This window comes from Oryx dammah, unplaced genomic scaffold (genome assembly GCF_014754425.2).
Source record: "Oryx dammah isolate SB20612 unplaced genomic scaffold, SCBI_Odam_1.1 HiC_scaffold_29, whole genome shotgun sequence".
In the NCBI taxonomy this organism is placed as follows: Eukaryota; Metazoa; Chordata; class Mammalia; order Artiodactyla; family Bovidae; genus Oryx; species Oryx dammah.
Window position 1 is genome coordinate 50,388,718 of NW_024070213.1, and position 26,192 is coordinate 50,414,909.

A 26,192-nucleotide genomic window follows, 5' to 3' on the forward strand; every position below is an offset into this window, starting at 1 on the left:
TCTTCTCCAAAGCATGAAAGTGAAAGTGAAAGTGAAGTCGCTCAGTCATGTCCGACCCTCAGTGACCCCATGGACTGCAGCCTTCCAGGCTCCTCTGTCCATGGGATTTTCCAGGCAAGAGTACTGGAGTGGGGTGCCATTGCCTTCTCTGAATACATCACTTAATTATACTCAAATCCCAAAATGAAAAAAAATGAATTCATTAGGCTATTAACATATGAATTCTTTTAGTTGTTTATATTTTCACTAGGGATACTTTTTGAAAAATAAGATCTCAACTAAGTTAAAAATATACCAATTCTCATTAAGATTCAACCCAGAAAGGTAAGAGAGATCAAGAGGTACAGACTTCCAGTTACAAAATAAATAAGTCACCATACAGTCATGTACAGTGTGGGGAATACAGTCAGTAATTATGTAATAAACTTGAATGGTGACAGATGGTAACTAGAGTTATCATGGTGATATTTGAAATGTACAGAAATATCAAATAATCAAACCTTTATGTTCTACACCAGGACTTAACACAGTGCTGTGAGTCATTAATACTTTGAAAACAAGCTCACGAAAAGAGATCAGATTCGTGGTTACCAGAGGTAGGGGATGCGGGAAGGGAGAAACGGATCAACCTAGTCAAAAGGTACAAAATTCCAATTATAAGACTAAAGAAACACTCGGGGTATAATGTGTGTACATGTGTGCTTAATCATGTCCAACTCTTGCCACTCCATGGACTTTATAGCCTACCAGGCTTGTCCACCCATGGGGTTTCCCAGGCAAGAATAAAGGAGTGGATTGCCATTTCCTCCTCCAGGGGATCTTCCTTACCCAGGGATCAAACCCACATCTCCTGCACTGGCAGACAGATTCTTTACCCCTGAGCCACCTGGGAAGCCCCAGTGGTGTAATGTACAGCAGGATAAATGTAACTAACATTGCTGCCAGTTAGATACGAAAGTTGGTAAGAGAGTAAATCCTGAGTTCTCATCACACACACGCAACACTTACAGAGCATGTGCACAGACATACACTTGTCCCGGGTGACAATACAGAAATGGGGGCAGTAGTCAGAAAAGTCTGAAAACCAATCATCCCTTTGTAGGTATGGAAACAAAGCCTGTGAGCTCTGGGGGTTTATCCTTAGGTCTTTGTTGCTAGTTGTTACACAAAGCAGCAAGCAATGAAATCTTAAATCAGAACCCAATTAAGAGTTCCCCCATTCCAGCTTTCTCACTAGTGCTGGCTGCTTAGTGTACGAACTTGGGTTACTCCTTTCTTGTTCTGTCATTATTTTTAGATAGCCAATGGCTTCACGGGTTCTGACCGCCTGCCCACAACACATTCATGCAGAGGGGAGTGAGGACGTGTGTCATCATGGGCCTCACCCTAGTGTGATGTCCACACAGCTGGGGAGACTCACAGGTGAAATACTAAAAGAATGCAATGTGTGTATCATGTGATCAAAACAGAGCTGCATAGTAAAAATAAAATGAAATCAGCAGAAAGGAGTAAATATGAATAGCACTTACATTGTCTTTGATATTGCAGACTACTTTTGCATAACATTTGTTGTTATCTCTTGATGGAATTGTCCATTCCAATGGCCAAAAGTAACTATGGTAAACCTAGGAAGACAGAAGCACAATTTAGACCCATTGTACCAAGAAGTATGTCTGTCAAACACTAGTTGTGGTGTGAAGACAGTGGATGCTCTTTAATATTTAATAATTAGACTTTTATTAACCAAAAAAATTCATAGAACATATAAGAACCTGGTCAGAAGGTAAATAACTTTAAACTCATAGTTGACAACCCTTCTGCCATAATCTCATCCCTTAATTATACTTCAGGCTCCAATGAATCAACCTTATGTAACAACAACAAAGTGCAAGCAAATGAGAGAAAGAAGCCATGTAATTACTTTCTGTCTTGCATTAAAAAAAAGAAACCAACGCTATCTTGTTACCTCAAAAGAATGACAACTTTGGGCAAGAAACAAGTAAGGTGCCAGGAACAATTATAGCAATTATCTACTTCTCTTACTTAATACTTCCAAAGACATCTCCTTCTCTGAAATTATCCACCAAAAGTACCGAAGGAGGGAATGAAGGAGGGAAAGATGACAGACAGATCAAAGGACACAGACATCCTTACTGACATTTCATAAACTTAAGTCTTGGATGACTAAGATTTTTTTCTCCTTCAACTGCTAGCCTCGATTCAAAACATACAAGGTTGGCAGGATATTTTAAAAACACAGTGATTATCTAAATGTTATATAACATTCTTTTACCTTGTAATATGATATAAATTTTTTGATAAATGTGGGTTACAAAACTGAATGTATAGTATCATAGTATTATGACAATTACACAGGGGGAAAAATGATTTTAAAAACTACTAACAACAGCTGTGTTATAAACATAAGTCTATGAGTGATTGTTTCCTATTTCCTTTGTATTTTTCAAGATTTCTTCAACTCAAATGCCTTGCCTTCATAATGAAAAATGCCAATTCTAATCAAACAAATACAAAAAATTATCTGAAAAAATACAGATTAAGAACCTTAAAATTTAAGTTATATTTTGATACAATATATCCTCAGAAAATAATCAGAGAAAGAGACAATGAGTAGCAAAGATGTTCATCATTCTATTCATAATAGTGAAACATTAATCTAATAAAATGGCTCAAAAAATTACTGTATAGTAGCACCCCTGAAAGGAAATATTGCAAGTCATTTTTTAAAATGGTGCTTTTAGAGGGAAATGCTTGTGATCTAACACTAATTGTCAAGTACAACAAAAAATTGCATGTAACTTAATCACACTTTAAAAATCAAGCTATGTATACCAACACAAAATTATATATATATAAAATACTTAGACTAGAACATGCAAAAATGTTAATAGCAGTTACCTTTTCATGAATTAAAATTTCCTTTTTTAATATTTTGAAAATTTCCTATGAGTATACTATTCTTATAACCAGAAAAAATGCTAATAATGTGTTACTGATAGATCAATATTACGTGTTATTACTAAAATATAGAAAAGAAGTTGTTGAGAAATTTAAAATAGACTTTCATATTACAAAATGTACTCTGATTCACAAATCTGGTCTTTTAGGTTTTACTGCAAACTTTTTTTCCCAAATGATTTAAAACAGCAGACCCTTTGTGTGGCATTATTTGTGTATATAAAAGTAGTTTACTTCATGTGCAGTTTCCTTGACATTGGTGGTGGTTTAGTAGCTAAGTCGGGCCCGACTCTAGTGAGCCCATAAACTAGACCACCAGGCTCCTTGTCCATGGGATTTCCCAGGCAAGAATACTGGAGTGGGTTGCCATTTCCTTCTCCAGGGGATCTTCCTGGCCTAGGAATTGAACCTGGGTCTCCTGTACTGCAGGCAGATTCTTTACCAACTGAGCTAGGAGGGAATCCCTTCCTTGACTATATATAGGATAAAGTGACTGGCAACATTAGCTATAAATTAAAGGCTAATGGTAGAAAAAAAAAGCTAATAGAACAGTAGAAATGTAGGTACTTTTTAGTCTTTTTCCCTGTATTTTTAAACCATATTAATAATAAAAAGAAAACCAGTAAAAGTGGTTTTGAAAAACAGAACCAAGAATTACTGGATCAACTGATGAATGGAAGGTAGGTCAGATAACAATATTATATCAACAGCAAACTGTCTAAAAGTAGTAACAACCGTGTGCTTAGATAGGAAAATGTCCTTGTTCATGGTATTAAAGCATTTAGGGGTAAAGGGGCATTCAACTTACTCTTAAATGGTTCAGGAAAAAGAAATACACAGATGCATGGAGATAAAGAAGACTATGAAGAGGATAAAACAAATGGGCAAAATGTTACTAATACATGAATCTGGAAAATGGGTATACAAAAGTTCTTTGTACTATTTTTCAGCTTCTCTTTATGCTAGAAATTATTTTAAATTTTGGGGTAAAGAGTAGTAAGTAGTGAAGAGTAAAACTTACCTCAACATTTTCTTCCCCAAATTTCTCCACAGCTTTCTCCTCAGAAAGACCACAAGACCCATATTCCAAAGGAGTGAAAACAGTCGTTGGGACGTTTTCATAGTCGCACTGTTTCAAAACAGAGGAAGGGAGTTATGATGGGAGAGATTATAACTCAAAAGAACATATACTTCGAAAAACTTCAAAATGAGGAGAGAAAAGTAGACTAATAAAAGCCTGCTGTACTGAGAACCATTAACTGATGTGATAATATTTCAGCAGAGGTTTACATTCTGTCGAGAATGTAATGAATTCATGTAGTCATGAATGAGAGACTCATGTGGCTTCTCATCCAGCTACCAACTCATGTTGATAAGCACATGCTTTCTCTCCCTTAAATAAAGCAAAAACAATCCTCAGGCACCCAATGTTGAAAGTCTATTACTAATGCAGAAGTTAACAGAATTTACTGGAAAATCAATTAGGTAATATAAATCAAGAGCCATAAAAATATTTTATAGTTTTTGGGCCAATAACCTCACTTTTAGAAATCTATGATAATAATTTAATATATAGAAAAAGCTACATAAATTAACTGAGCAATGTCACAGTTCTCATCAATAGTGGATATATCAGAGTGGCTTTAAAATTCAAATAAGAAAGTGGTTCTATAGTACACATTCTCAGTGCAATCTTATGCAGCCATATTCTCAATGCAACCTTATGCAGCCACTAACATGGTAACGAAGACCAAGAACACAAGGAACAAAAGAAGTTCATGATGGGCTTTCCCCTGGTGGCTCAGTGGTAAAGAATCTGCCTACCAATGCAAGAGACACAGGTTTGATCCCTGATCCGGCAAGATTCCACATGCCACAGAGCAACTAAGCCTATGCATCGCATCTACTGAGCCTGTGCCCCGCATCTACTGAGCCTGTGCCCTAGAGCCTGGGAGCCGTGACTACCAAAGCCCTTGTGCCCTAGAGCCTATGCTGCCCAAGAGAGGCCACCACAATGAGAAGCCTGCACATCGCCAACTCGAGAGTAGCCCCCACAGGCTGCACCTAGAGAAAAGCCTGTGGAGTAACAAAGACCCAGCACAGTCAAAAATAAATAAACAAAATTATTTTTAAAAAAGTTCACGACTATGACAGTATTTCCAAAGCATACTCTAATAGTCATAGATGACAAAAGGGTTCTGAAGTCAAACAAGTTTGTAAAATGCTGTATTAAGCAAATAGGTTTCTCAACCATCAGATTTCTCAGAGGCTTTAATATGCTGATGTGAATTATGAAAAACACAGTTATGGAGATGCCAAATACATTTGCAAACGCCAGTTGGTAAAAACCTACCCAGTCACATTTGGACAAAGAGGTTAAGTCATTCTGAACTTAAAATATGAACAATACAATTCTCACTCTCTAACACAGTAGGGTGGAATCTTTAAAATGTGCCTCCCTCTAGAATTAGCAATATATAGTCTTTTTTTCCTCTAATACAAATCCTTGGAATTCTGATTCAAAAATAAAGACAGACTTCTGCTTACACCCATAATGGACCAGGTTTACTTCCTGCTTTAAACAACTTAAAAAAAAAAACACCAAACAAATATGAAACACTTCTTAGACACTGGACCATGGGTAGCACAGCACCATGGCTGCTGTTGAGAAGGGAAACAAGAAGGGCAACAAATGAGGTGAGTTTCCTGCCCAGAGCAGTTTCCAGGGCTTGGTAAGGAGAGGGAACAGAGTGCAGAGTGGTCTTTCTGAGTTACAGTGACACAGATCCCGGTTCAGGGATGCCAACGTGGCTGGAAGCTGCAGGGCAGAACAGCAAAGTGGGTGAGGCTGCATAAAGAGAAAGCGAGATCAGTAGAGAGGGCCTCCTGAGATTTGGGCTGAGCACTGATCTGTAAATCAATGCCAGAGGAAAGCAATCAGGGTGAGGAAGGTGCTACCGGCAAGCAGTGAGCCCCAAAATGACCTACTCTACCTAAATTAGGCCTAAATGAAACGTTACTGTTGATACACCCAATAAAAGCTGAAAAGCAAGTTACACAAGGATAAAATGACTCCTGTGTAACTTAACAGGCCACCAAAACAAACTTCAACACTATATAAAGGAATGCAACAAAACCCAGCACCCAACAGTGTAAAGGGCACAAAGTCTTCATCCATCCAAACTAATATCAAGAATAAAACTAATCAATAGAAATAGACACTGCAAAAGAGATGATGGGATTAGCAGAGGACATTAAAAGAGCTATTAAAAACGTGTTCTGTAGGCTCAAGAAGGTAGATAAAAATGCAGTCTGCTGAGGACAGAAAAGGAAAATGTAACTTGTAGAGATGAAACTACTTGAAGTGCAAATTACACAGAATGGGATTTACATCCCAAGACTACAAAAGAAAAGATCAGTGGACTTGAAGACATTGCAATAGGCTCTCTGAGAAAATAAAAGCACAGAAACAGGGGGAAAAACATGAACAGAGCATCAGAGACCCATGGGATAATATCAAGTGAACCACCAGTCTTGAATTTGAGGCTTGGAGGGGGGACAAAAGAGGAAGAAAGCAAAAACTTAACTGAATAGCTAAAAAAAAAATTCCAAATTTGATGAAAACTATGAACAGATAAATCCCCAAATCTTGACACACCATAAGCAGAATAATTATAAAGAAAAGCATGGCAAAGCATGCAATAACCAAATTGCTAAGAAACAGTGAAAGGGAAAATCTTAAGAGGAACAAAGATAAAAACAATAGCATATTCTATGCAACCAGAAGACAATGGGCAAATTATTAAAATACTTAAATAAACACTGTAAATCTAGAATTCTCTATTCAGTAAAAATATATTCCAAAAAGTATAAAGTGAAGGCATAATAAACTAAAACACCAACCAAAAGCCCCACAAGGAATTCACCCTAAGCAGATGTGCATTAAATGATGGCAGAAAATAATGTATCTGATGGAAACCTGGATCCAAATTAAAGATATTTTTTCTCCTTGGTCCCCAAACTGTTTCCAATTGGCTTAACTGACTATTGTGGCCTAGCCTGAGAAATGTAGTCCTTTTTTCCAATACTTCTATTTGGCTAACCAAGTTAATAAACTTTCAGAACACAATCCATCCTCAAATTGCAGAGATGCATACTGTGGTTTCTCTATAGTTCTGACATAAAATATTTTTATATTTACTATAAAATTGAGCTTACAAAGCACCATTTTAAGTAATAATAAAATTATTTCAAGTGTTTGAGAGCAATTCTAAAATCCAAGAAATCTACTGCTCCTTGGAGAAAACAGCTGGAGTGCCCATTCAGTTCAGTTCAGTTCAGTTGCTCAGTCATGTCCAATTCTTTGGGCTTCCCTGTCCATAACCAACTACCGGAGTCCACCCAAACCCATGTCCATTGAGTTGGTGACGCTATCCAACCATCTCATCCTCTGTTGTCCCCTTCTCCTCCCGCCTTCTATCTTTCCCAGCATCAGGGTCTTTTCAAATGAGTGCCCATTACAATCTTTTAAAGCTGGTACATGTGTCTTATCATCTGGCTTTTAAAGAGCTTACTAGAATGTCCATCACCTACAGGTTGACTCAGCTTTATGATCTGTTCTCTGTTTTTGAAATGATAAAAATATTTTTCTCCTTCCTCATGTTCCCCAAAGTAACAGAAATTTAAGAGCAAATATGTTTAGCAGCTTTGAAAATGACTTTAATCTACTGTTAAAAAGATTCATTTAAATTTTTTTAATATATTTTCCACTTCATTTAGTACAAGCATCTCTTATTGGTGGTAGTCTTTAAAGTCTTGAGACATATTTTCTACCCTCATCACCTTTTATAATTGATACTTCCCAAATCTTCCTCCCGTCTTTGTGTTAGTTTGCTTAGTTGTGTCCGACTCTTTACAACCCCATGGACTGTAGCCTGCCAGGATCCTCTGTCCATAGACTTCTTCAGGCAAGAATACAATAGTGGGTTGCCGTTCCCTTCTCAAGGGAATCTTCCCAACCCAGGGATGGAACCCTGGTTTTCTGCACTGCAGGTAGATTCTTACCATTTCAGCCATCTTTACAAGATGCAGGCTTCCCTGGTGGCTCAGTCAGTAAAGCGCCTGCCTGCAATGCGGGAGACCCAGGTTTGATTCCTGGGTCGGGAAGATCCCCTGGAGAAGGAAATGGCAATGCACTCCAGCACTCTTGCCTGGAAAATCCCATGGACGGAGAAGCCCGATAGGCTATAGTCCATGGGGTCACAAAGAGTTGGACATGACTGAGCAACCTCACTCACTCACCTACAAATCAGATATGGACTGGATTTTTGCCTTGGCTGCTTCCAAGCACTGTGACCTTGGACAGTTATCTAATTCCCTTTAATGTGTCATCAGTCTCTACAGCTGCTCTATAGTGGAATGAGGTGCGTGCATACACAGCATTGAGCACAGTGCCAGGCACGGACAAACATAGCTGCTCTTAGTCCTCTTTTCTCCAAACACTCTTATAGGGCAATGAATATATGTTATCAATTTTGGAGGAAGACACAAACACCCATTATTCAATTTGGGTTCTCTTAAAATCCCACAACAGATTTAATTTAGGCAGGTGTTTATGTTAAGCTGAAGTTTTGAACAGACAGCTAGCTGCTCCTTCAGAAGGAAGGCAGGTGGATGTGGATCCATTAATGTTCTCAGATATATGGGAATGATCTATTAATGCACACAGGACAAAGTTAAAAGGATTACACAGCTCTTAAAACAATGTGTAATTTCTCCAAATACAATGACCTAGGTATCTATTAGTATTGCAGTTTTGTTTACTATACTTAACAAACAGACTGATGAGATTTCAAACTCAGGGACTTAGCAAAACTTGTTTATTTTCCTGTTCAGTAAAGTACTTGTCCTATTAGTCAGACTAAAAAACAGGGCGTGAAAAAGGAACAACAAAAAAGAGTCCTTTAATTTCAATTTACATTAATTATGATGCTGATAAAAGCTGAAGGCACTTTAAGAAAGAATTTGCTCTACCTGGGAGATGCTAGAATATAGTACTCTGCTCACACAAAGAAGTTTATGTCCAAAGTAGGTGGATTCACTGGATTTTTAAGAAAACTGGTGCTACAGTAATTTCACATTTATTTACTAGCAATTTTTTGCATATTTGCCCTCTGATTATTATTGGTATAAAATTTTTTTCCTTTTCACTTTAGGAAATCAAAAAGATAAAAAAAGGTAAAAAAAAATTAAATGCACCTCATTATATTTCTGAATTACCTTTTCTTGATTTACCATAAACTCAAAAACTCCAAAAAGTATAAAAGACATAATTCATTTAAAGAGGCAGTTAAGTTTATTCCAAACAGTAATATGCTGCTGCTGCTGCTGCTAAGTCGCTCCAGACGTGTCCGACTCTGTTCGACCCCATAGACGGCAGCCCACCAGGCTCCGCTGTCACTGGGATTCTCCAAACAAGAACACTGGAGTGGGTTGCCATTTCCTTCTCCAATGCATGAAAGTGAAAAATGAAAATGAAGTCGCTCAGTCGTGTCTGACTCTTTGTGACCCCATGGACTATGAACCAACTACTATTTCCTGCATGATGAGGACAACCTTGTATTAAAAACTCTTTCAACCTCAATCCTGTTAATCGCAAAGTATTAAGATTTATTATACTACAATCCAAACTAACCCCATATACATTCAAAATGCTTGTCACAAATTTTATTAGCAGTATTCTTTGAGGCTCCAGTGCTATAACCTAACTAAATCAACCTATAATGATCTATGCACAAGGAAAATAGGGAGTGACTAAATTCTTTACCATCCTTTTTAAAAAAATAATGTCCAGAATCCTTTTAAAAAAATAATTAGGAAGGGAACATTGATAATAATTAGGGGCAGGGGATATATAGAAAATCTCTATGGTGGTGGTGGTTGAGTTACTCAGTTGTGTCCAACTCTTCCCACCCCATAGACTGCAGCCCACCAGGCTCCTTTGTCCATGGGATTCTCCAGGCAAGAATACTGGAGTGGGTTGCCATTTCCTTCTCCAGGAAACCTTCTCGACCCAGGAACTGAGCCCACGTCTCCTATATTGCAGAAAGAATCTTTACCGCTGAGCCACCAAACTTCCTCTCAATTTTGCTGTGAAGCTAAAACTGTTCTTTAAAGAATGTCTTAAAAAATTAATTGAGGATATTTATTCTTTTCTTTCCATCTAGTCTCATAAGTTGAGTTTTAATTTCCTACACTGACTTTTAAAATAACTTTAGAACATTCATATAACACATTCAACATTCCAAGAGCAGGAGATCTATTTTTATAAAGGATGAGGGAATAAAGCCTGAATATCACTTCAAACAGCTCTGAAGACTGATATTATCTACCTACATCTTCAAATCCTTTTATAGCCTAGTCAGGTGTCATAAACAGATTCAGAACATTATACACCAATTGGTAATAATGAATGGATGTAAGATGCAACTACTAGGAATTTACAGAATATAACACAGCTGAAACTTGATTTACTCAAGCTCACTTTACTCCTCGTTTGATTCTGAGGGTGACAATGTCCATAATAAATCAAAAAGATAGAGAGGTCATAACAATGTCTTGCCTGGAATAGTTACTAAAGCACATGTGGGAATGCCATCATCAAAATAACTAAATTATTCAAGACCTGGAAAACTTCACCACCAGCTTACCCAGAGCACCAGGAGGACCACTAAGAATAACATCTCAGTGGTGACAGCCCCAGCACTCACCTTGACAGTGGAGCCACCATACAGCCTCTGAGCCAGCAGCCTTCCTGCCTGGATGGCCACGGGGGTGAGCTCCAGCTTCCCCTCCAATATATCACCAATGGCATAGATGTAAGGCACGTTGGTCTGCTCTTCCTCTGTGACAGGTATTTTTCCAGTCCTGCAAATTCATTCAGTTAAAAGCACTATCCATTACCACTCTTAATTAAGTCCAACAAAATTCCCTTTCTCCCAAAGAAACCCAAAATCGGGAGTCTGGCTGAGGGTAATGTTCTAATGTATTACCAAAACAACAACAACAAAGCTTAGAGGAGCCAAAAGCTTAGACATTCTAGCTATTTTTAAAATCAAAGAAATAAGAAAATGTTAAAAAACCGTGGAATGGGAAAAGTAGAACACAGTGGTTAAGAACAAAGGAGGATTCTGAACTACAGTAACTAGGTCTGTTAATTATTACCTCTGTGATCTTGGGAGGGCTATTTAACATCTCTAAGCCTCATTTTTCCACCTATAAATGGGGATGATGATGATGGGAATACCAGAAGAAAAAAATATTATCATCTACCTAAAGGGGTTGTGAGGACTGAATGAGAAATGTGTACAAAACATTTAGCACAGCAGTCCATGGACCCTGGTAAGCCCAGAATAAATGTAAGCTATTAATATTAAATAAAATCTAAACCTTGGTCCCACGTGCACACAGGCAAGGTTTTCAAGACGGTGGAACACTTGGTCCGGGAAATCAACTCCCTTGTCTCTCCAACCCAAGGGGGAAAAGAATAAAACAAAAATCCTCATATTAAGATTAAGAAATCTCTTCTAAATAACTATTCCTCCTGAAAGAGGGAAGGGAGGTAGGGGGCGGTAGTGGGGACTCTCTATTTTCAATTTCCAAGGCACCTAGCCTTTCACAGCACTTGTTTTCAAATGGAAAGGTGATACTGGGAAAATACCCCATGCCCCTTCCAGAAGCAGACAACAGAGTCTCAATTATCTAGAACAGTGGTACAGTGCAAAGGATTGTAGCTAATAAAACAGCAAAGTTTTCATGTTTGCAGCTGTCACTAGAAACGTAGTGACCACTCTCGTGATTCTAAGACTTGGTAGCTTTAAACCTGGTTCAAATCTGCATCTTCAGTGAAGCTTTTAAAGCACATAACTGCAATTCAGTGAGGAGTTGGATCTTTTACTGTACATAACACATTAAAGAAACAAAATGAAAGCCAGTGCATCTCTCATTTAGATTTTGAAAAAGGGGGAAAAAAAAAAGACACACAGGAAAGACGGTGATAAGCACTGAATGAAGAGTCCTCTAAGCTTAAAACGGGAACACTCCAACTGTGGTAAAAACTAACTAAAAATCTAAACCTCCAAGGACTTCTCTGCCGGTCCGGTGGTTAAGACGCCATGCTTCCATTTCAGGGAGCCAGGGTCCCATCCCTGGTCAGGGAATTAAGATCCCACGTGCTGCATGGCCAAACAAAAGAGAAACCAAGCAAACACCTAAAACTCCACTACTAAATAAATAACTACTAAATAAATAAATAAATAACTCCACTAATAAATTACTGAAATAGTATTTAATAAAACATATTAAAATTTTTTTCTTACTTTTCATTTATCTTTACTCCCACATTTTCTAAGCCAATTTTTCTCGTGCAAGCGTCTCTTCCTATTGCCAGCAATACCTGAAAAATCATTAATATATAGTGACTGTCAATAAAAAGGCTGTGTATGAGTTATTTCATCAGATTTTTTTCCATTAAGCCAATGTGATTCATTTTCCAGACCTGGAAAGAAATATTCTATTAAGAAAATAAATAATGCCAAGAGTTTAAACAAATCAAAATCATTTAAATTAAATCTTCTAAACATGATATAGTAAGAAGCTGTACACATTTCTTAAGAAAAAGGGAATCAACAATTCCTTAGTAAATTTAGCCAAGTACAGAGACAAAGCATAGCCTACCACTGAAGTTGTTTTTTTTTAAGTGGTGGGCTGGGGAAATACAAGAACATGAGACAGAGAAATTCTAGCTCATTTTAACATGCTAATATTTTTCAATAACCATTTGATAAATAATATTTAAGTTATAGTAGAAAAAACTCAAATCCATCCCTGTACCAAAACAAAATCCTAAGTAATCAAGGTGTCTTAGAATAGGAACAGAACTAACAGTTTAGAAACAGCAACCCAGCAAACATAGCATAAGCGTACGATTTGCTTTCTAGTGAAGTAGGACCAAGGTCCATTCCTTACCGTATTATACTCTCCTTCGATGGTTTGGTCACTATTAGTGGACTTAGCTACCACTCTCAGTCGCCCTGGTGTCCCTGCTTCAATTTGTTCAACCTATGAAAGTGACAGAAGGTTTCACTCCACAATGAAGACACATATCAACATCAAGGTGGATAATTATGTCCTCTCCTCTCTGGTTAACCCCAAGTTAAAATACAAAATCTGGCTTGTAAGGTCTTTTATGTCCCATTTCCCTCACACCAACATCTTTAGGACAACATGAGATTCTTCTATTTATTCCCTTCTTTCTCATTGTTTCCTGTTTGTTAGAGGGGCTTTCCTTCAAATAATTTGCAAATAGAATAAAATTCAGAGAGCAAATCAGCAAAGAAGAAAGCCAGAGAAAGCACACTACAATCTCTGGGGAAAAAAATTTAAAAAGTTAGTTGCTTAGTCATGTCCAACTCTCTGTGACCCCATGGACTATAGCCTACTAGGCTTCCCTGTCCATGGAATTCTCCAGGCAAGAATACTGGAGTGGAAAGCCATTCTCTTCTCCAGGGAATCTTCCTGACCCAGGGATTGAACCTGGGTCTCTTGCACTGCAGGAAGATTCTTTACTGTCTGAGCCACCAGGAAAGCCCACAATCTTTCACACCCTGGTAAACTGAGCAGAATGTTATGTACACAGACACAGGCTTATTTCACTAGGGATAGTCCACCATGTTCTCAAAGGGCCCACAATATCCAAAATGTTCAGAGATTAGAAAGGAATATGCTACTTTTTATCAGTACAGCATATATATACAGCTGTTTCTTCTAATCACAGCCCTAATGCTAGTAGAATTCTCATGAGAACTGTGAGATGGATGTTATCAATTATCATTTCACAAAAGAAAGTGAGGCTTGGAGCAGTCATTCTCCCAGAGTCACATGGCAACAAACTGGCAGAACTACTCCCCACACTTACACTGTTACTTACCAGCATCAAGAGATTCATACTCCCACAAAAAAACCCCAAGTACTAGCCCATTAAGCAATTTTAAAAACAACAGCTAAAATTCCTTAATTTAAACAATATTACAACTAAAATTCCTTAATTTTAACAATATAGTCTTATCCTTACTTGCCCTAAAGGAATCTGTTAGAGACATGTCAAGTGATTGAGTCTGTCACTCTTGTGTATCAGAACATTTGTGGTTAACAAGTACCAAATATAATTTGGCATATTATTCAGCATTTTCAAAAGAACTGAAAAGAAGATTAAATAAGCAAAACAAGGCCAGCCAACATAACAAAATTCGATAATCATTTCCAGGGAAGCCAGAATAATACAGTGCATCTGTGGACTATATGGTATACTAAGGAGAAACATCTTTTAAAGAAAGAAAAAAAAGTCAGTCTAGTCTCAAACTCTTATTTAAATCACTGGTATGTAGAAAAAAATAAGTATTAATTTAACAGGTCAAAGATAATAAAATAATGGAACACATAAAGCAAAGCATTTCAACAGAAGAGAATAAAAGGCGGTAACGTTGAAAGGGGGAGGAAATCATTAACCTGCAAATAAGAACAAAGCTATTTAGGTGGTAGGACCTATTTAGGTAGAAACAGTATATATACCTAAATCACACAATTGAGGAATGACAGTATCCCCAATGGTTCATAATGCTGAAAGGAGCTTCTTCCCTTACCCATCCCAACTCTCTCTCACATTTTAATCTGAGTATAGAATCAACAAACCTCCAGGCAACCCCACTTACTTTTATTGGTACAAACTGTCTTATGAACTTGATACCATGTTCTTGCATATGTTCACCAATTTTGTTGGCCATGTCCTGGTCAAATCCTCTTAGAAGAATGGATCGTACCATAACAGTGACATCTAAACCAATACCAGCAAGAAATCCAGCACATTCCAAAGCAACATAGGATGCTCCGACCACCAGGGTCTTACCCGGGCAATAAGGTAGAGAGAAAAGATCATCACTGAAAAAAAAAAAATTTTTTTTAAGGAAGAAAAGAACAGAAAAAATATCCATATGTGTATAATAACCCAAATTAAAGAGGTATTTTTACTTTCTTAAGAACAAGACTTTTAGGATTAAAACCATCCTGATTAGCTACACACATAATATTTGAGAAATTTTTACAAGGTCTTAGACACTTCTCACCACTCAACTGCTGTGGGAGCAGCTTGGGCTTCCATGGGTGAGCACAGCAAACCATAGCAACTCTGACATTAGTCCAACTCCCACTAAAACAAGTTTATCTTGAACTATTTGGAGTAATTCTCCACTTACATGTTTAAAATCACACATGTGCAAACCCAAACCCCCACCCTCATCCCACCACTCCAGCTCTCTCTGAGGTGGAAAACCTGTGTTACTTTTCCTCAACCAACACATCAGTCACCAACAGTGGGGAGAGAGGTAGAGAAAAGCTGTCAATGTGTGGGTTTTGTAACATAAAAACCATTCGAAGTAAAGCCTGAAAAAATCTTCTAGTAGATTGAGGAGGACATCAGACATAAGAGATCCTAAAAGTATTGTTGGTAGACTAGTTTTTTAAAATATGACAAGGGAGTTCATCTAAGACAGTGAAAACGAGAGATGCCAACTGAGCTGCCCCCGGACAAAGGTTCATAGGATAAACTCATATTACAAAGGTAAAAAGCCTGAAAATAAGTAGTTATAACATAATCAGATAATAAGAAACTCCTGGGCAAAGAGCATCCAAGGAGACACATTTATCAATAATCTACCTTAATAACATCATAATTCAAAACTCCTGAACAATAATGTCACCAGAATTTCCACTTGATGGTCAAAAATAAGCCACACAGCAAAACCCTGCCTGATTCACTGATTTCAGGAGGTCCCTCTGCATTGACGCTGCACCCATTCAAATGGCAAAGACTAAGGAAAAACTAGGGTTGAGAAATCTAAATGGCCTGTTATCCTCTAAGTCGTGTAGTATCTACATAAAGGGTAATGCTAAGTCACTTTTAAGTCATGTAGTATCTACATAAAGGGTAATGCTAAGTCACTTCAGTCGTGTCCGACTCTATGCGACCCCATAGATGGCAGCCCATCAGGCTCCCCCGTCCCTGGGATTCTCCAGGCAAGAACACTGGAGTGGGTTGCCATTTCCTTCTCCAATGCATGAAAGTGAAAAGTTAAAGTGAAGTCACTCATTCGTGTCCGACTCTTCGAGACCCCATGGACTGCAGCCTACCAGGCTCCTCCGTCCATGGGATTTTCCAGGCAAGAGTACTGGAGTGGGGTGCCATCACCTTCTCCAACATAAAGGGAAATATATAATTCTAATTTTGTAAAAAAAAAAAAAAAAGGTACAGACATATGTATCAATTATTTTCCAAAGTATCTGTAAATAACCATCTGGGTTTTACATAGTATACATTTAAAAGACACATTCACATACATATAAATTTCAAATATAAATACTGCAGGCATAATCTACATATGAGTAGAGACATTAACTCTGGGTGATAAGATGACCAATGTTTATAATCCTGAATTTTTTAAATGTTCTCTGGTTTAAAATTTTTTTCCTTTCTCTTTTTCCTAATTCCCTGTTCCCTTGAGCAAAAACATGGTGAAAAACTTAAGTTCTAGGAAGAGGATTAAATGGATTTGAAGAAAAAAGAAAAAGCAGAAATCCTCTTTTCTCCCCCAATTTGTCCTTACCTGCTGATACAGTATTCTTTGTCACCAGGGATACCCAAATAACGTGGCCTTTCACCAGTGGCAATGAGAAATCTCTCTGCTGAGTAAATCTTCTCTTTGCCTTTGTTATTTGTTGCCTACAAAGGAACCAATATATCAATTTTTAATAAGTTATTATCCTTTAGAATTGTCAACACTCTAATTAAAAAGGCTGTTTACTACAGTGACCAATTTGATCTTCATAAAAATTTGCTAATGCAGTGAGAGGTTGCTCAAGGGCACAATGCTAGGAAGCAGACATAGAGCCAAGATGCAAATCCTGCTAACCTGGCCCCAAACCCAGTCCTCTTATCCTTCACTGCACCGCAAGAGAAAGCCCCTAAGAAGTGACTGCAAAATCACCCAACTGGATGGTCTGGGTCACTAAGGTTTTTACTAGGATAATCACCTTCATTCCCCACCCCTCCCAACAAAAGCTTAAAGATACAAAACGAAAAAACCTTCTTAGGCAGTCACACACTTACCTTAATCCTGTGAGGCCCCACAAACTCCCCGTATGCGTTCTCGTAGGTGACCTTTTTCTCCCGCAGAGCCACGCGGTAGCCCCAGTTGAGAGAGCCAATGTGGTTCTGGACCGCCTCTGTCATTCTCTCCCAGTCATGTTTAACTGCATGAGAAAGACAGACACCATGCTCAGCTTCTCAACCGCCTGACAAGTGTCAGTTCCCGGGAACTCATCTGAAATAGCAAGGCCTTCATTTCAAGCACATAAACAACCTTTCCAAGTATTTTTTCCCTTTCGAAAACTACCCAACAATTAATTAGTGTAAAAATCCTGGAAATTTTTAAGACGAAAATAACTATACCCAAACTTTTTTCTTCTTTATCTAGAAACAAACAAGAATTTTACCTTGGACTATGAACACTGACTGCTGGGTCAATGGGATGTGTAAGTAAAAGACCTAGGATTTGGAATGTATATCCATCTCCAGGGGATTCTGATATAGCCAGGTTTGGAGTACTAATAAGCTGGAAACAGTGTCTGGACCAGAGGCTGGCAAATTAAGGCCCCACCAGGGAAATTCAGCCACCACCCCCTCTATACATGAAGCTTTACTAAAATCCAGCCACGATCATTTACTTCCATAGCTGAGCAGTTCTGACATAGGCCATAAGGCCCACAAAGCCTAAAATATTTACTATGTGGCTCTTTACAGAAGTATGCTGATGCCTGGTCCAGACAGAAGCTTAAGAGTCTGCCTCATTATCTCCCAAACCACCTATCTCACCAAAGAGGAAGATTCTTAAAATTCTATCATAAAATTAATTCTTTGAGCAAAGGCACTAATATTGAATTTCAATGGACAAAAACAAATCCTGTCATTCATTCATTAACAACTTCAACAATGACTAAAAAATAGAACACAGGTAAAATCTACTCTGGTGGTAGAAGAAGGCAGGTTCTGGGAAACCTGCGGTTTGCAAGGAGGAAGAAGAGAATCAACACAAATTGAAAGCCTCTGACACAGAAATGAGCAGTCTGAGTCCTAGAGTCAGGGTTAAGTAGCTTGGTTCAGGAAAGAAGTACTAGAATCAATTCTGTGGGTACCAGCAGCTGGCCTCTTGGAAGTGGGAATGACAGCACAAAAACTGGTTTGTAGCCTCCCAGAGAATAGATTATAGGGATTCAATTCATAGAACCAAAAAATGTCTGGAAAAACTGGAGCAAACCTTCAGATATGAGTTCAGCTGGGGTGGGGCAACTTTGGAGGCCACTGTGGTCATGAGGCCAGGTGGACTAGGTGCTAGGGCCCAACAGATGTTACAGAGAGCCTCGACCAGCCTGTCTGTCTGATGTCCATCCACCTCCATGGAAATGAGACAGGACTTACTGTTTCCCCACAAGGAATGGAAGAGAATAGTATTAACTCACTCCCATGTGCCAATCATCCATATTTAACAATTACCAACATTTAACCAATCTCATTACATAACACATCTTCTTTCTAACTAGAATATTTTAAGCAAATCCCAGATGTGGTTTTATCAGTGGTGGTTTTATTGGTAGTGGTTTTGGTTGTCACTCTGATGCAAGTAGGAATCAAGATTGCCAGGAGAAATATCAATAACCTCAGATATGCAAATGACACAACCCTTATGGCAGAAAGTGAAGAACTAAAGAGCCTCTTGATGAAAGTGAAACAGGAGAATGAAAAAGTTGGCTTAAAGCTCAACATTCAGAAAAGTAAGATCATGGCATCTGGTCCCATCACTTCATGGCAAATAGATGGGGAAACAGTGGAAACAGTGGCTGACTTTATTTTGGGGGGCTCCAAAATCACTGCAGATGGTGACTGCAGCCATAAAATTAAAAGATGCTTACTCCTTGGAAGAAAATCCATGGCCAATCTAGATAGCATATTAAAAAGCAGAGACATTACTTTGCCAACAAAGGTCCATCTAGTCAAGGCTATGGTTTTTCCAGGAGTCATGTATGGATGTGAGAGTTGGACTATAAAGAAAGCTGAGCACCAAAGAACTGATGCTTTTGAACTGTGGTGTTGGAGAACTCTTGAGCCCCTTGGACTGCAAGGAAATCCAACCAGTCCATCCTAAAGGAAGTCAGTCCTGAATATTCATTGGAAGGACTGATGATGAAACTCAAACTCCAATACTTTGGCCACCTGATGCAAAGAACTAACTCCTTGGAAAAGACCCTGATACTGGGAAAGACTGAAGGCAGGAGGAGAAGGGGATGACAGAGGATGAGATGGTTGGATGGCATCACCAACTTGATGGCCATGAGTCTGAACAAGCTCCAGGAGTTGGTGATGGACAGAGAAGCCTGGTGTGCTGCAATCCATAGGGTCTCAAATAGTTGGACGTGTCTGAGACACTGAACTGACTGACACAGGGATGGCCAGTGACGCTAACTATCCTCCACTTTTGTTCCTTACAAGTAGGAGCTGTCCAGGACAGCGTGCCAATAACACCCCCAGGGAGGAACAAGATCTAACGCAGAATTCACTCTGAAATTTTACAGTGGTAGAAGTACTAAGTGGATTCTGCTCTGCCAGTCCTACAAGAGATACCATATTCGAAAAGAAGACACAGTTGGGACTAAGTAACTGTACAAAAAAATTACTTCAATGACAGAAATTCAGTGATTAGACCTAATTCAACACTAATTCTATTGTTAGGGACAAGCTTTGTCAATGTTAGGCCCCATGTGATTTCCAAACTCATCAAACCCCTTTTCCCTACCAAAGTCCCTTCATCCTCGAGTACAGTAGGCAGGCACCAATCTCTAGTGTGGTTATGCTCAGGCAGAAGAAATGAAAAAAGCTGCAGCCCACTACTTTGGGATTCAGCATCAAGATACTCTAGCTGCTCCTATGGTCCTGGTCTTGCATTTCATTCTGAGAACTGAGTTTCAGTCTCACAAAATCCAAATTCCTACTTTACATGCTGCTGGTGGTAACCAGATTCCTGTTGGACTGTGGGGGTTACATGCCCGGAACCCTAGTTCTCTAGGGCTGCCCTGCTTTCCAGTAATGCCCCAAATCCCCCACCTTCCTGCATTCCCATATACCACCTGGACACTCCCCGTTCCTAAACAGCCCACCCACTGGCACAGCCCAGCACCTCCCCCAGGCCTCCTGATTCCACTGGCCTGGTCAACCAGCTGTAACCTAATGCTGAGCCTCTGCAATGCTGATTCCAGCTACCTAGGCAAGGACTGTACTTCACCTGGGTGCGCCCTTATGCCCATCCTGGCAACTGGGTCTTAAGCCAATTCTCTCATGCTCCTGAACCACCCCCCACTACTATACACCCCTAGGTTCGACAACAGTATTCAGACTAACAGAGCTACTAGCATCCTTTCATCTTCATTGCACCTGCTCACTTATACCTCAAATACCCTGAAGGGGCCCAAATTCCTTCCAGTATATACACAGGGAAATGAAGGATGGATGGACGACCTGCCCAGGGCTACACGGGAACTCACAGCGGCACAGACACACTGTATGTGAACCGTCAGCTGAGCATGGGAGGAGAATACAGGCATCTAGAAACTCTGCAAGCCCCCAAGTGCAAACCAATAATTGTGCTTTCTCTCTAAGGACAATGGGATCCTACAACTTCACAAATGCTCAGTTTTTTAAAAGGTACATTTAATTCTTGAGCACAAGAGAATTCAAACAGATATATCTAAAGAAAATACAAAGCCAGTAAATCTTCCAGAAGGGACCAATTCCTCCAGTTTACATAACTGAGCTCACGTAATTTTTCTCTTATCAGAGTCTCATCTTGGAGCTTTCAGGAGAAGAGCAGAGCGCAGGCTGAGTCTTGGACAAGTCACCCCCCCTCTCCCCACCTCCCACCCCATTACCAGGCAGATTCAGCTGTGCGGCCTGGTCCAGGTCCAAAGGGCCTTTCCTTCCTCACCATGCTCAGAGCTATTTGCAGTGTCAGAGAAGACAGTCTTCCAAGAAAATAGAAGCACTGTTCTTCGGTCAAGGGCATGAGATTAGATGCGTTTCTATTCGAAAATGCAAAATAAGCATTCACACCTCATCTCCTGGGAACGCGGAGCAGCAGCCTCTAGTGGCTTCTCATTCAAAAAATATACCTCCAGTTTCTTTCTTCCTCAAAGATCTAATGATAAAGTGTTTGTCTAAGTCCACTGTATCCTTCACCAACATTTTAGCACAAAAAGGAGGGAGGCAATGACTGCTCCCTGGGTGGTAGATCCCAGCAGGCCGGACCAGCCACTTCCACAGCATCCAGCTCTGGTTCCCACAGGGAGGCCAAAGCTTGCTTCATAAGGCACAAGGAGTAATGAGAAAAACAACAATAAAGAAGCCACCACGCTTCCACTTAGGAATAGGGAAGGGATTTAAATAGAGGGCACATCTCCCAACAGAGACTTTGGGATTACTGTCCCTGACACAGATCTACAAGAGGTGGAAGGTATAAAAATACAAAGATATATATTTCTATCTTAAAATCTGGAAAAGGGGAAGAAACATGAAAGAGCTAAAACTGTTAAATTAGTTGAATAAAATAACTTATGTAGAGATACACAAGTAAGATAACTTTTAAGTTGGTTTATGTTTTAAAATTCAGAGAGCTCCTGCTGATTTTACTGTGCAGAGCCGCAGTACACCAGTAGTGGCTGCTTTATCACCTCATCTCTGTACATTTATTAGTTTCTTATGTAATTCAGAAATAAAGTCAATGTAAATAAGTAAAGCCAGTTCTTATTATTGTTACGTGACAACTATAAACTTTTCTTTTGCTGGAAAGAAGATTTGTCAATTCACGAAGTTATATTTCATCACTCACTTGATTACTGAACTTATTAGAATTATACTTTGCTGACCCTGTTATTAAAATTTATTCTGCAGAGGCCTATACTTATCTCTTAAAGATTCTAAAGACCTGTTACATGTACTTTCCTACCTTTCTTACCAAACTAAGCTATTCTGTTCCACCTACTTCATTTTTCTGGAGTTGACAGTTTAAAGCTAACATCAACTACATACCAATTTAAGTATGAGACCTTCCATGAATGAACAACATTTTAATAATCATGAGTTGTACCTCCCCAGAACTATTATTGAAATTTAAGGGCCACTGACGTTCACTATGAAGAAGACGACACTGTATGGAAATTAAATTACTGCATAAATCAAAATTTGCTTGGAGCAACCATACATTTTCCATCAAACTCTAGACTTTTTCAGATTAGTATTCTTGTTACATGTCCTTCTCTTTGAGGGAAATAAATTGATTCAAACATACAAATTCCTAAAGATCCATAACCCATTAAACAAAGAACCAAGAAAAGTGCCAGGCAGAGTCTACTCCAATTGGCTGACACTCTGAAGGCAAAAATTAGAAGAAGCAGGTCCAGGAGGAAGGGACCGAAACTAAGGCTGGCAGGTATTTTAATCACACTATTGTATCTAAAAAGCCTTTGACTTTGTGGACCACAACTCTGGAAAATTCTTAAAGAGATGGGAACATCAGACCACCTGACCTGCCTCTTGAGAAATCTGTATGCAGGCCAGGAAGCAACAGTTAGAACTGGACATGGAACAACAGACTGATTCCAAATAGGGAAAGGAGTATGTCAAGGCTGTATATTGTCACCCTGCTTATTTAACTTAAATGCAGAGTACATCATGAGAAACGCTGGGCTGGAAGAAGCACAAGCTGGAATCAAGATTGCTGGGAGAAATATCAATAACCTCAGATATACAGATGACACCACTCTTATGGCAGAAAGCAAAGAAGAACTAAAGAGCCTCTTGAGGAAAGTAAAAGAGGAGAGTGAAAAAGTTGGCTTAAAGCTCAACATTTAGAAAAGTAAGATCATGGCATCTGGTCCCATCACTTCATGGCAAATAGATGGGGAAGCAACAGAAACAGAGACAGATTCTATTTTTGGGGGGTCCAAAATCACTGCAGATGGTGACTGCAGCCATTAAATTAAAAGACGCTTGATTCTTGGAAGAAAAGCTATGACAAACCTAGACAGCATATTAAAAAGCAGAGACATTACTTTGCCAACAAAGGTCCATCTAGTCAAAGCTATGGTTTTTTCAGTTAGTCATGTATGCATGTGAGAGTTGGACTATAAAGAAAGCTGAGCACCAAAGAATTGATGCTTTTGAACTGTCGTGTTGGAGAAGACTCTTGAGAGTCCCTTGGACTGCAAGGAGACCCAACCAGTCCATCCTAAAGGAAATCAGTCCTGAATATTCACTGGAAGGACTGATGCTGAAGCTGAAATGCCAATACTTTGACCACCTGATGCGAAGAACCAACTCATTGGAAAAGACCCTGATGCTGGGAAAGATTGAAGGCGGGAGGAGAAGGGGATGACAGAGGATGAGATGGTTGGATGGCATCACTGACTCAATGGACATGAGTTTGAGTAAACTCTGGGAGTTGGTGATGGACAGGGAGGCCTGGTGTGCTGCAGTCCATGGGGTCACAAAGAGTCAGACACAACTGAGTGACTGAACTGAATTGTATTTAATCCTCACCACACAGGCAGCAAAGAGCAAAGTCAGAATTACCACCCTCATCTGTCTACTCTAACAACCTATACTTCAATGAGGTGAAGAAAGGATCTTATCCCTGGGGGCTCCAGGGAATGAAGTCTCCCTAAGAATACTGGTAAAGAGTATGTGTGGAAGGTCAGGGGTGGATCACAGATCTTATGAGAGTGGTTAGCAAATAAAATGAGTGGTTCTTGGGTTTTCCTCCCAAAGACCCAGAAGGGAAATTTGAGTGTGGCCTGCAGACTGCACACAGAACTTGCCCTTTTGCGGGAGAGAATGATGAGGAGAGGTACACACAGACCAAGGTCAAAAGCTCTGAGAGTACTTGCTTCTACAACAGCTCCCAAAACCCTGGTCCTCTAGAAGAGTTGCCACTGAAGCCATGAGGACTGAAAGAAGACCACTTGTGTAAACCCCATGTGTTTTGAGGTCAGAGAGACTTCAATCTAAACTCTGTGCTGTGCTGAGTCACTCAGTCGTGTCCGACTCTGTGACCCCAAGGACTGTAGCCTGCAAGGCTCCTCTGTCCATCGAGATTTTCCAGGCAAGAATACCAGAGTGGGTTGCCATGCTCTCCTCCAGGGGATCTTCCCAACCCAGGGATCAAACCAGGGTCTCCTGCACTGCAGGCAGATTCTTTACCGTCTGTGTCACCAGGGAAGCCCAAGAATACTGGAGTGAGTAGCTTATCCCTTCTCCAGGGGATCTTCCTGACCAAGCAATCAAACCAGGGTCTCCTGCACTGCAGGCAGATTCTTTACCAGCTGAGCTACCAGGGAAGCCCTAGTGCTGCCAACTTCTTAGCTATGATATGGGGGCACCACTTCACCCCCTCCTCCGAGCTTCAGTCTGCTTGTCTGCCAAATGGAACAACAGGATCCCCCTCCAGGGACAGCAGGCTCATATACGTACTGCAGTAAGATGGAACGGAGAATAAGGAAAACGGCCTGACTTTAACATGACTCCTGACCTGCAGGACCCCAGTGAAGCCATGAGGTGGGTATTGAGGAAAGACGGGAGCTTCCTCTCTGCTATAGCTATGGTCTTTACCTGCTCTCCCCTCTTCTTCCTGCTGTCCCAAGAACCATGAAACATCTGTTCCAACTTGCCCTCAGCACAACTGCAGCTCGTTAAGCTGGTCCACATTCCTCCTCCTACTCTCATCCCAAACCGCCCAGGGCATTCAGTCCACAGCAACTGTCTGCTTTATGTTCCCATATGCTCCCTGCTCTAGAGATGCCAATGTATTTACTATTCTCCAAGTACAAACCTTGGTCCTTTTCTTCTGTCTAAATGAACTGGCTATCCTCTCCTCTGCTTATTGTCAAGGACACAACACCTAAAAAGTCATCTGCAGTCACCTCTTAAATCATTTACTGACCCCACCTCTGGGCACCCAGGGCACTTAGCTGGTATATCAATGACAGAGGCACGTTGATGAAAACAGAACCTGTGTATCTACAGATTTGTATTATTTATACACTTCCCCAGCACAGACCCAAGTGCAAATAGTGGGTAAGCAATAGTAATATTATATAACTTCACTAGGAGGATTTCTGAAAAGTCTACTGAAAAAAATCTAACTCATTAACTGAAAGGAGATTCTGTTGTGAACTGGGTACATGGACAGTAGGCTCCCAGGAAGGAAAGAGTAGACCAACGGCAGACTCAGGTACTCAGACACAGGAGTAAATAACTTGCAGGGTAGTGGGGGTAGAGGTGGGAAGAGAGGTAGGCCATCAGCAGATTACGTGGTAAATTTACACTCCATTAGGTTGAGTCTCCTCACTGCCTTTTTTGCTGGGCAAGAGAAAAGGATGTGGTTTCCATGGTACTTTGAATATTTTTAATCCAACAAAACCCCCTTCTCAACAAATAACGCTCCCAAATATCAGTTCATGAAACAAGACTTCTTGGATGAGAGAAAAATAACAGCTTCAAGGGAAAGCAAATGTAATGTGCATTCCCATAGGAAACTCTAGAATTATGAGAATTTCTTTGAAAGAATTCTGGGTTTCTGTTATAAAAGGATAACCCAAGTACAATATCTGTTCTTACCATTGATAGTTACTACACAGCCAACAAGACACAGGATAACCACACTGGTTTTTTTTAACCACACTGATTTTATCCATTAGAAAAACAAACAACAGAAACGACTTCCCGGTTATATGCTAGTCTCGTAAGAATGAACGGTGCACTGCAAGCCTCTCAACAGCACAGACGGAAGAGTAGCTTCCCCCATGTACCTGTCTCCTCGACGCTCCACCCGTAGTTTCGAGAGTCTCGTAGGGCTTGTCCTAACAACGCTGCTTGGTGCATCAGTTTTTTAGGTATGCAACCCACATTCACACACGTTCCTCCAAGACCTGCAAAAGCATTGCAAAATCAGTTTATAGCCTGATGTACAATACTCTAAAGAAAAGGGCCAACGGTTATTACC

The 26,192-nt window shown here is 39.8% G+C and overlaps 1 protein-coding gene across 2 annotated transcripts in view; it reads right to left on the reverse strand.

The window, feature by feature from the left end:
• Positions 1-26,192, reverse strand: part of TXNRD1 (thioredoxin reductase 1) — a 62,329-nt gene that overhangs the window by 10,178 nt on the left and 25,959 nt on the right. For both annotated transcript variants that reach the window (XM_040234831.1, XM_040234832.1), the window contains exons 5-13: positions 25,999-26,118; positions 17,198-17,340; positions 16,695-16,810; positions 14,748-14,973; positions 13,006-13,098; positions 12,357-12,433; positions 10,749-10,905; positions 4,001-4,108; positions 1,530-1,625 (exon numbers count right to left, since the gene is read on the reverse strand). In XM_040234831.1, coding sequence (XP_040090765.1) covers positions 1,530-1,625; positions 4,001-4,108; positions 10,749-10,905; positions 12,357-12,433; positions 13,006-13,098; positions 14,748-14,973; positions 16,695-16,810; positions 17,198-17,340; positions 25,999-26,118 — 1,136 coding nt within the window. The remainder of the gene's footprint in view (positions 1-1,529; positions 1,626-4,000; positions 4,109-10,748; positions 10,906-12,356; positions 12,434-13,005; positions 13,099-14,747; positions 14,974-16,694; positions 16,811-17,197; positions 17,341-25,998; positions 26,119-26,192) is intronic.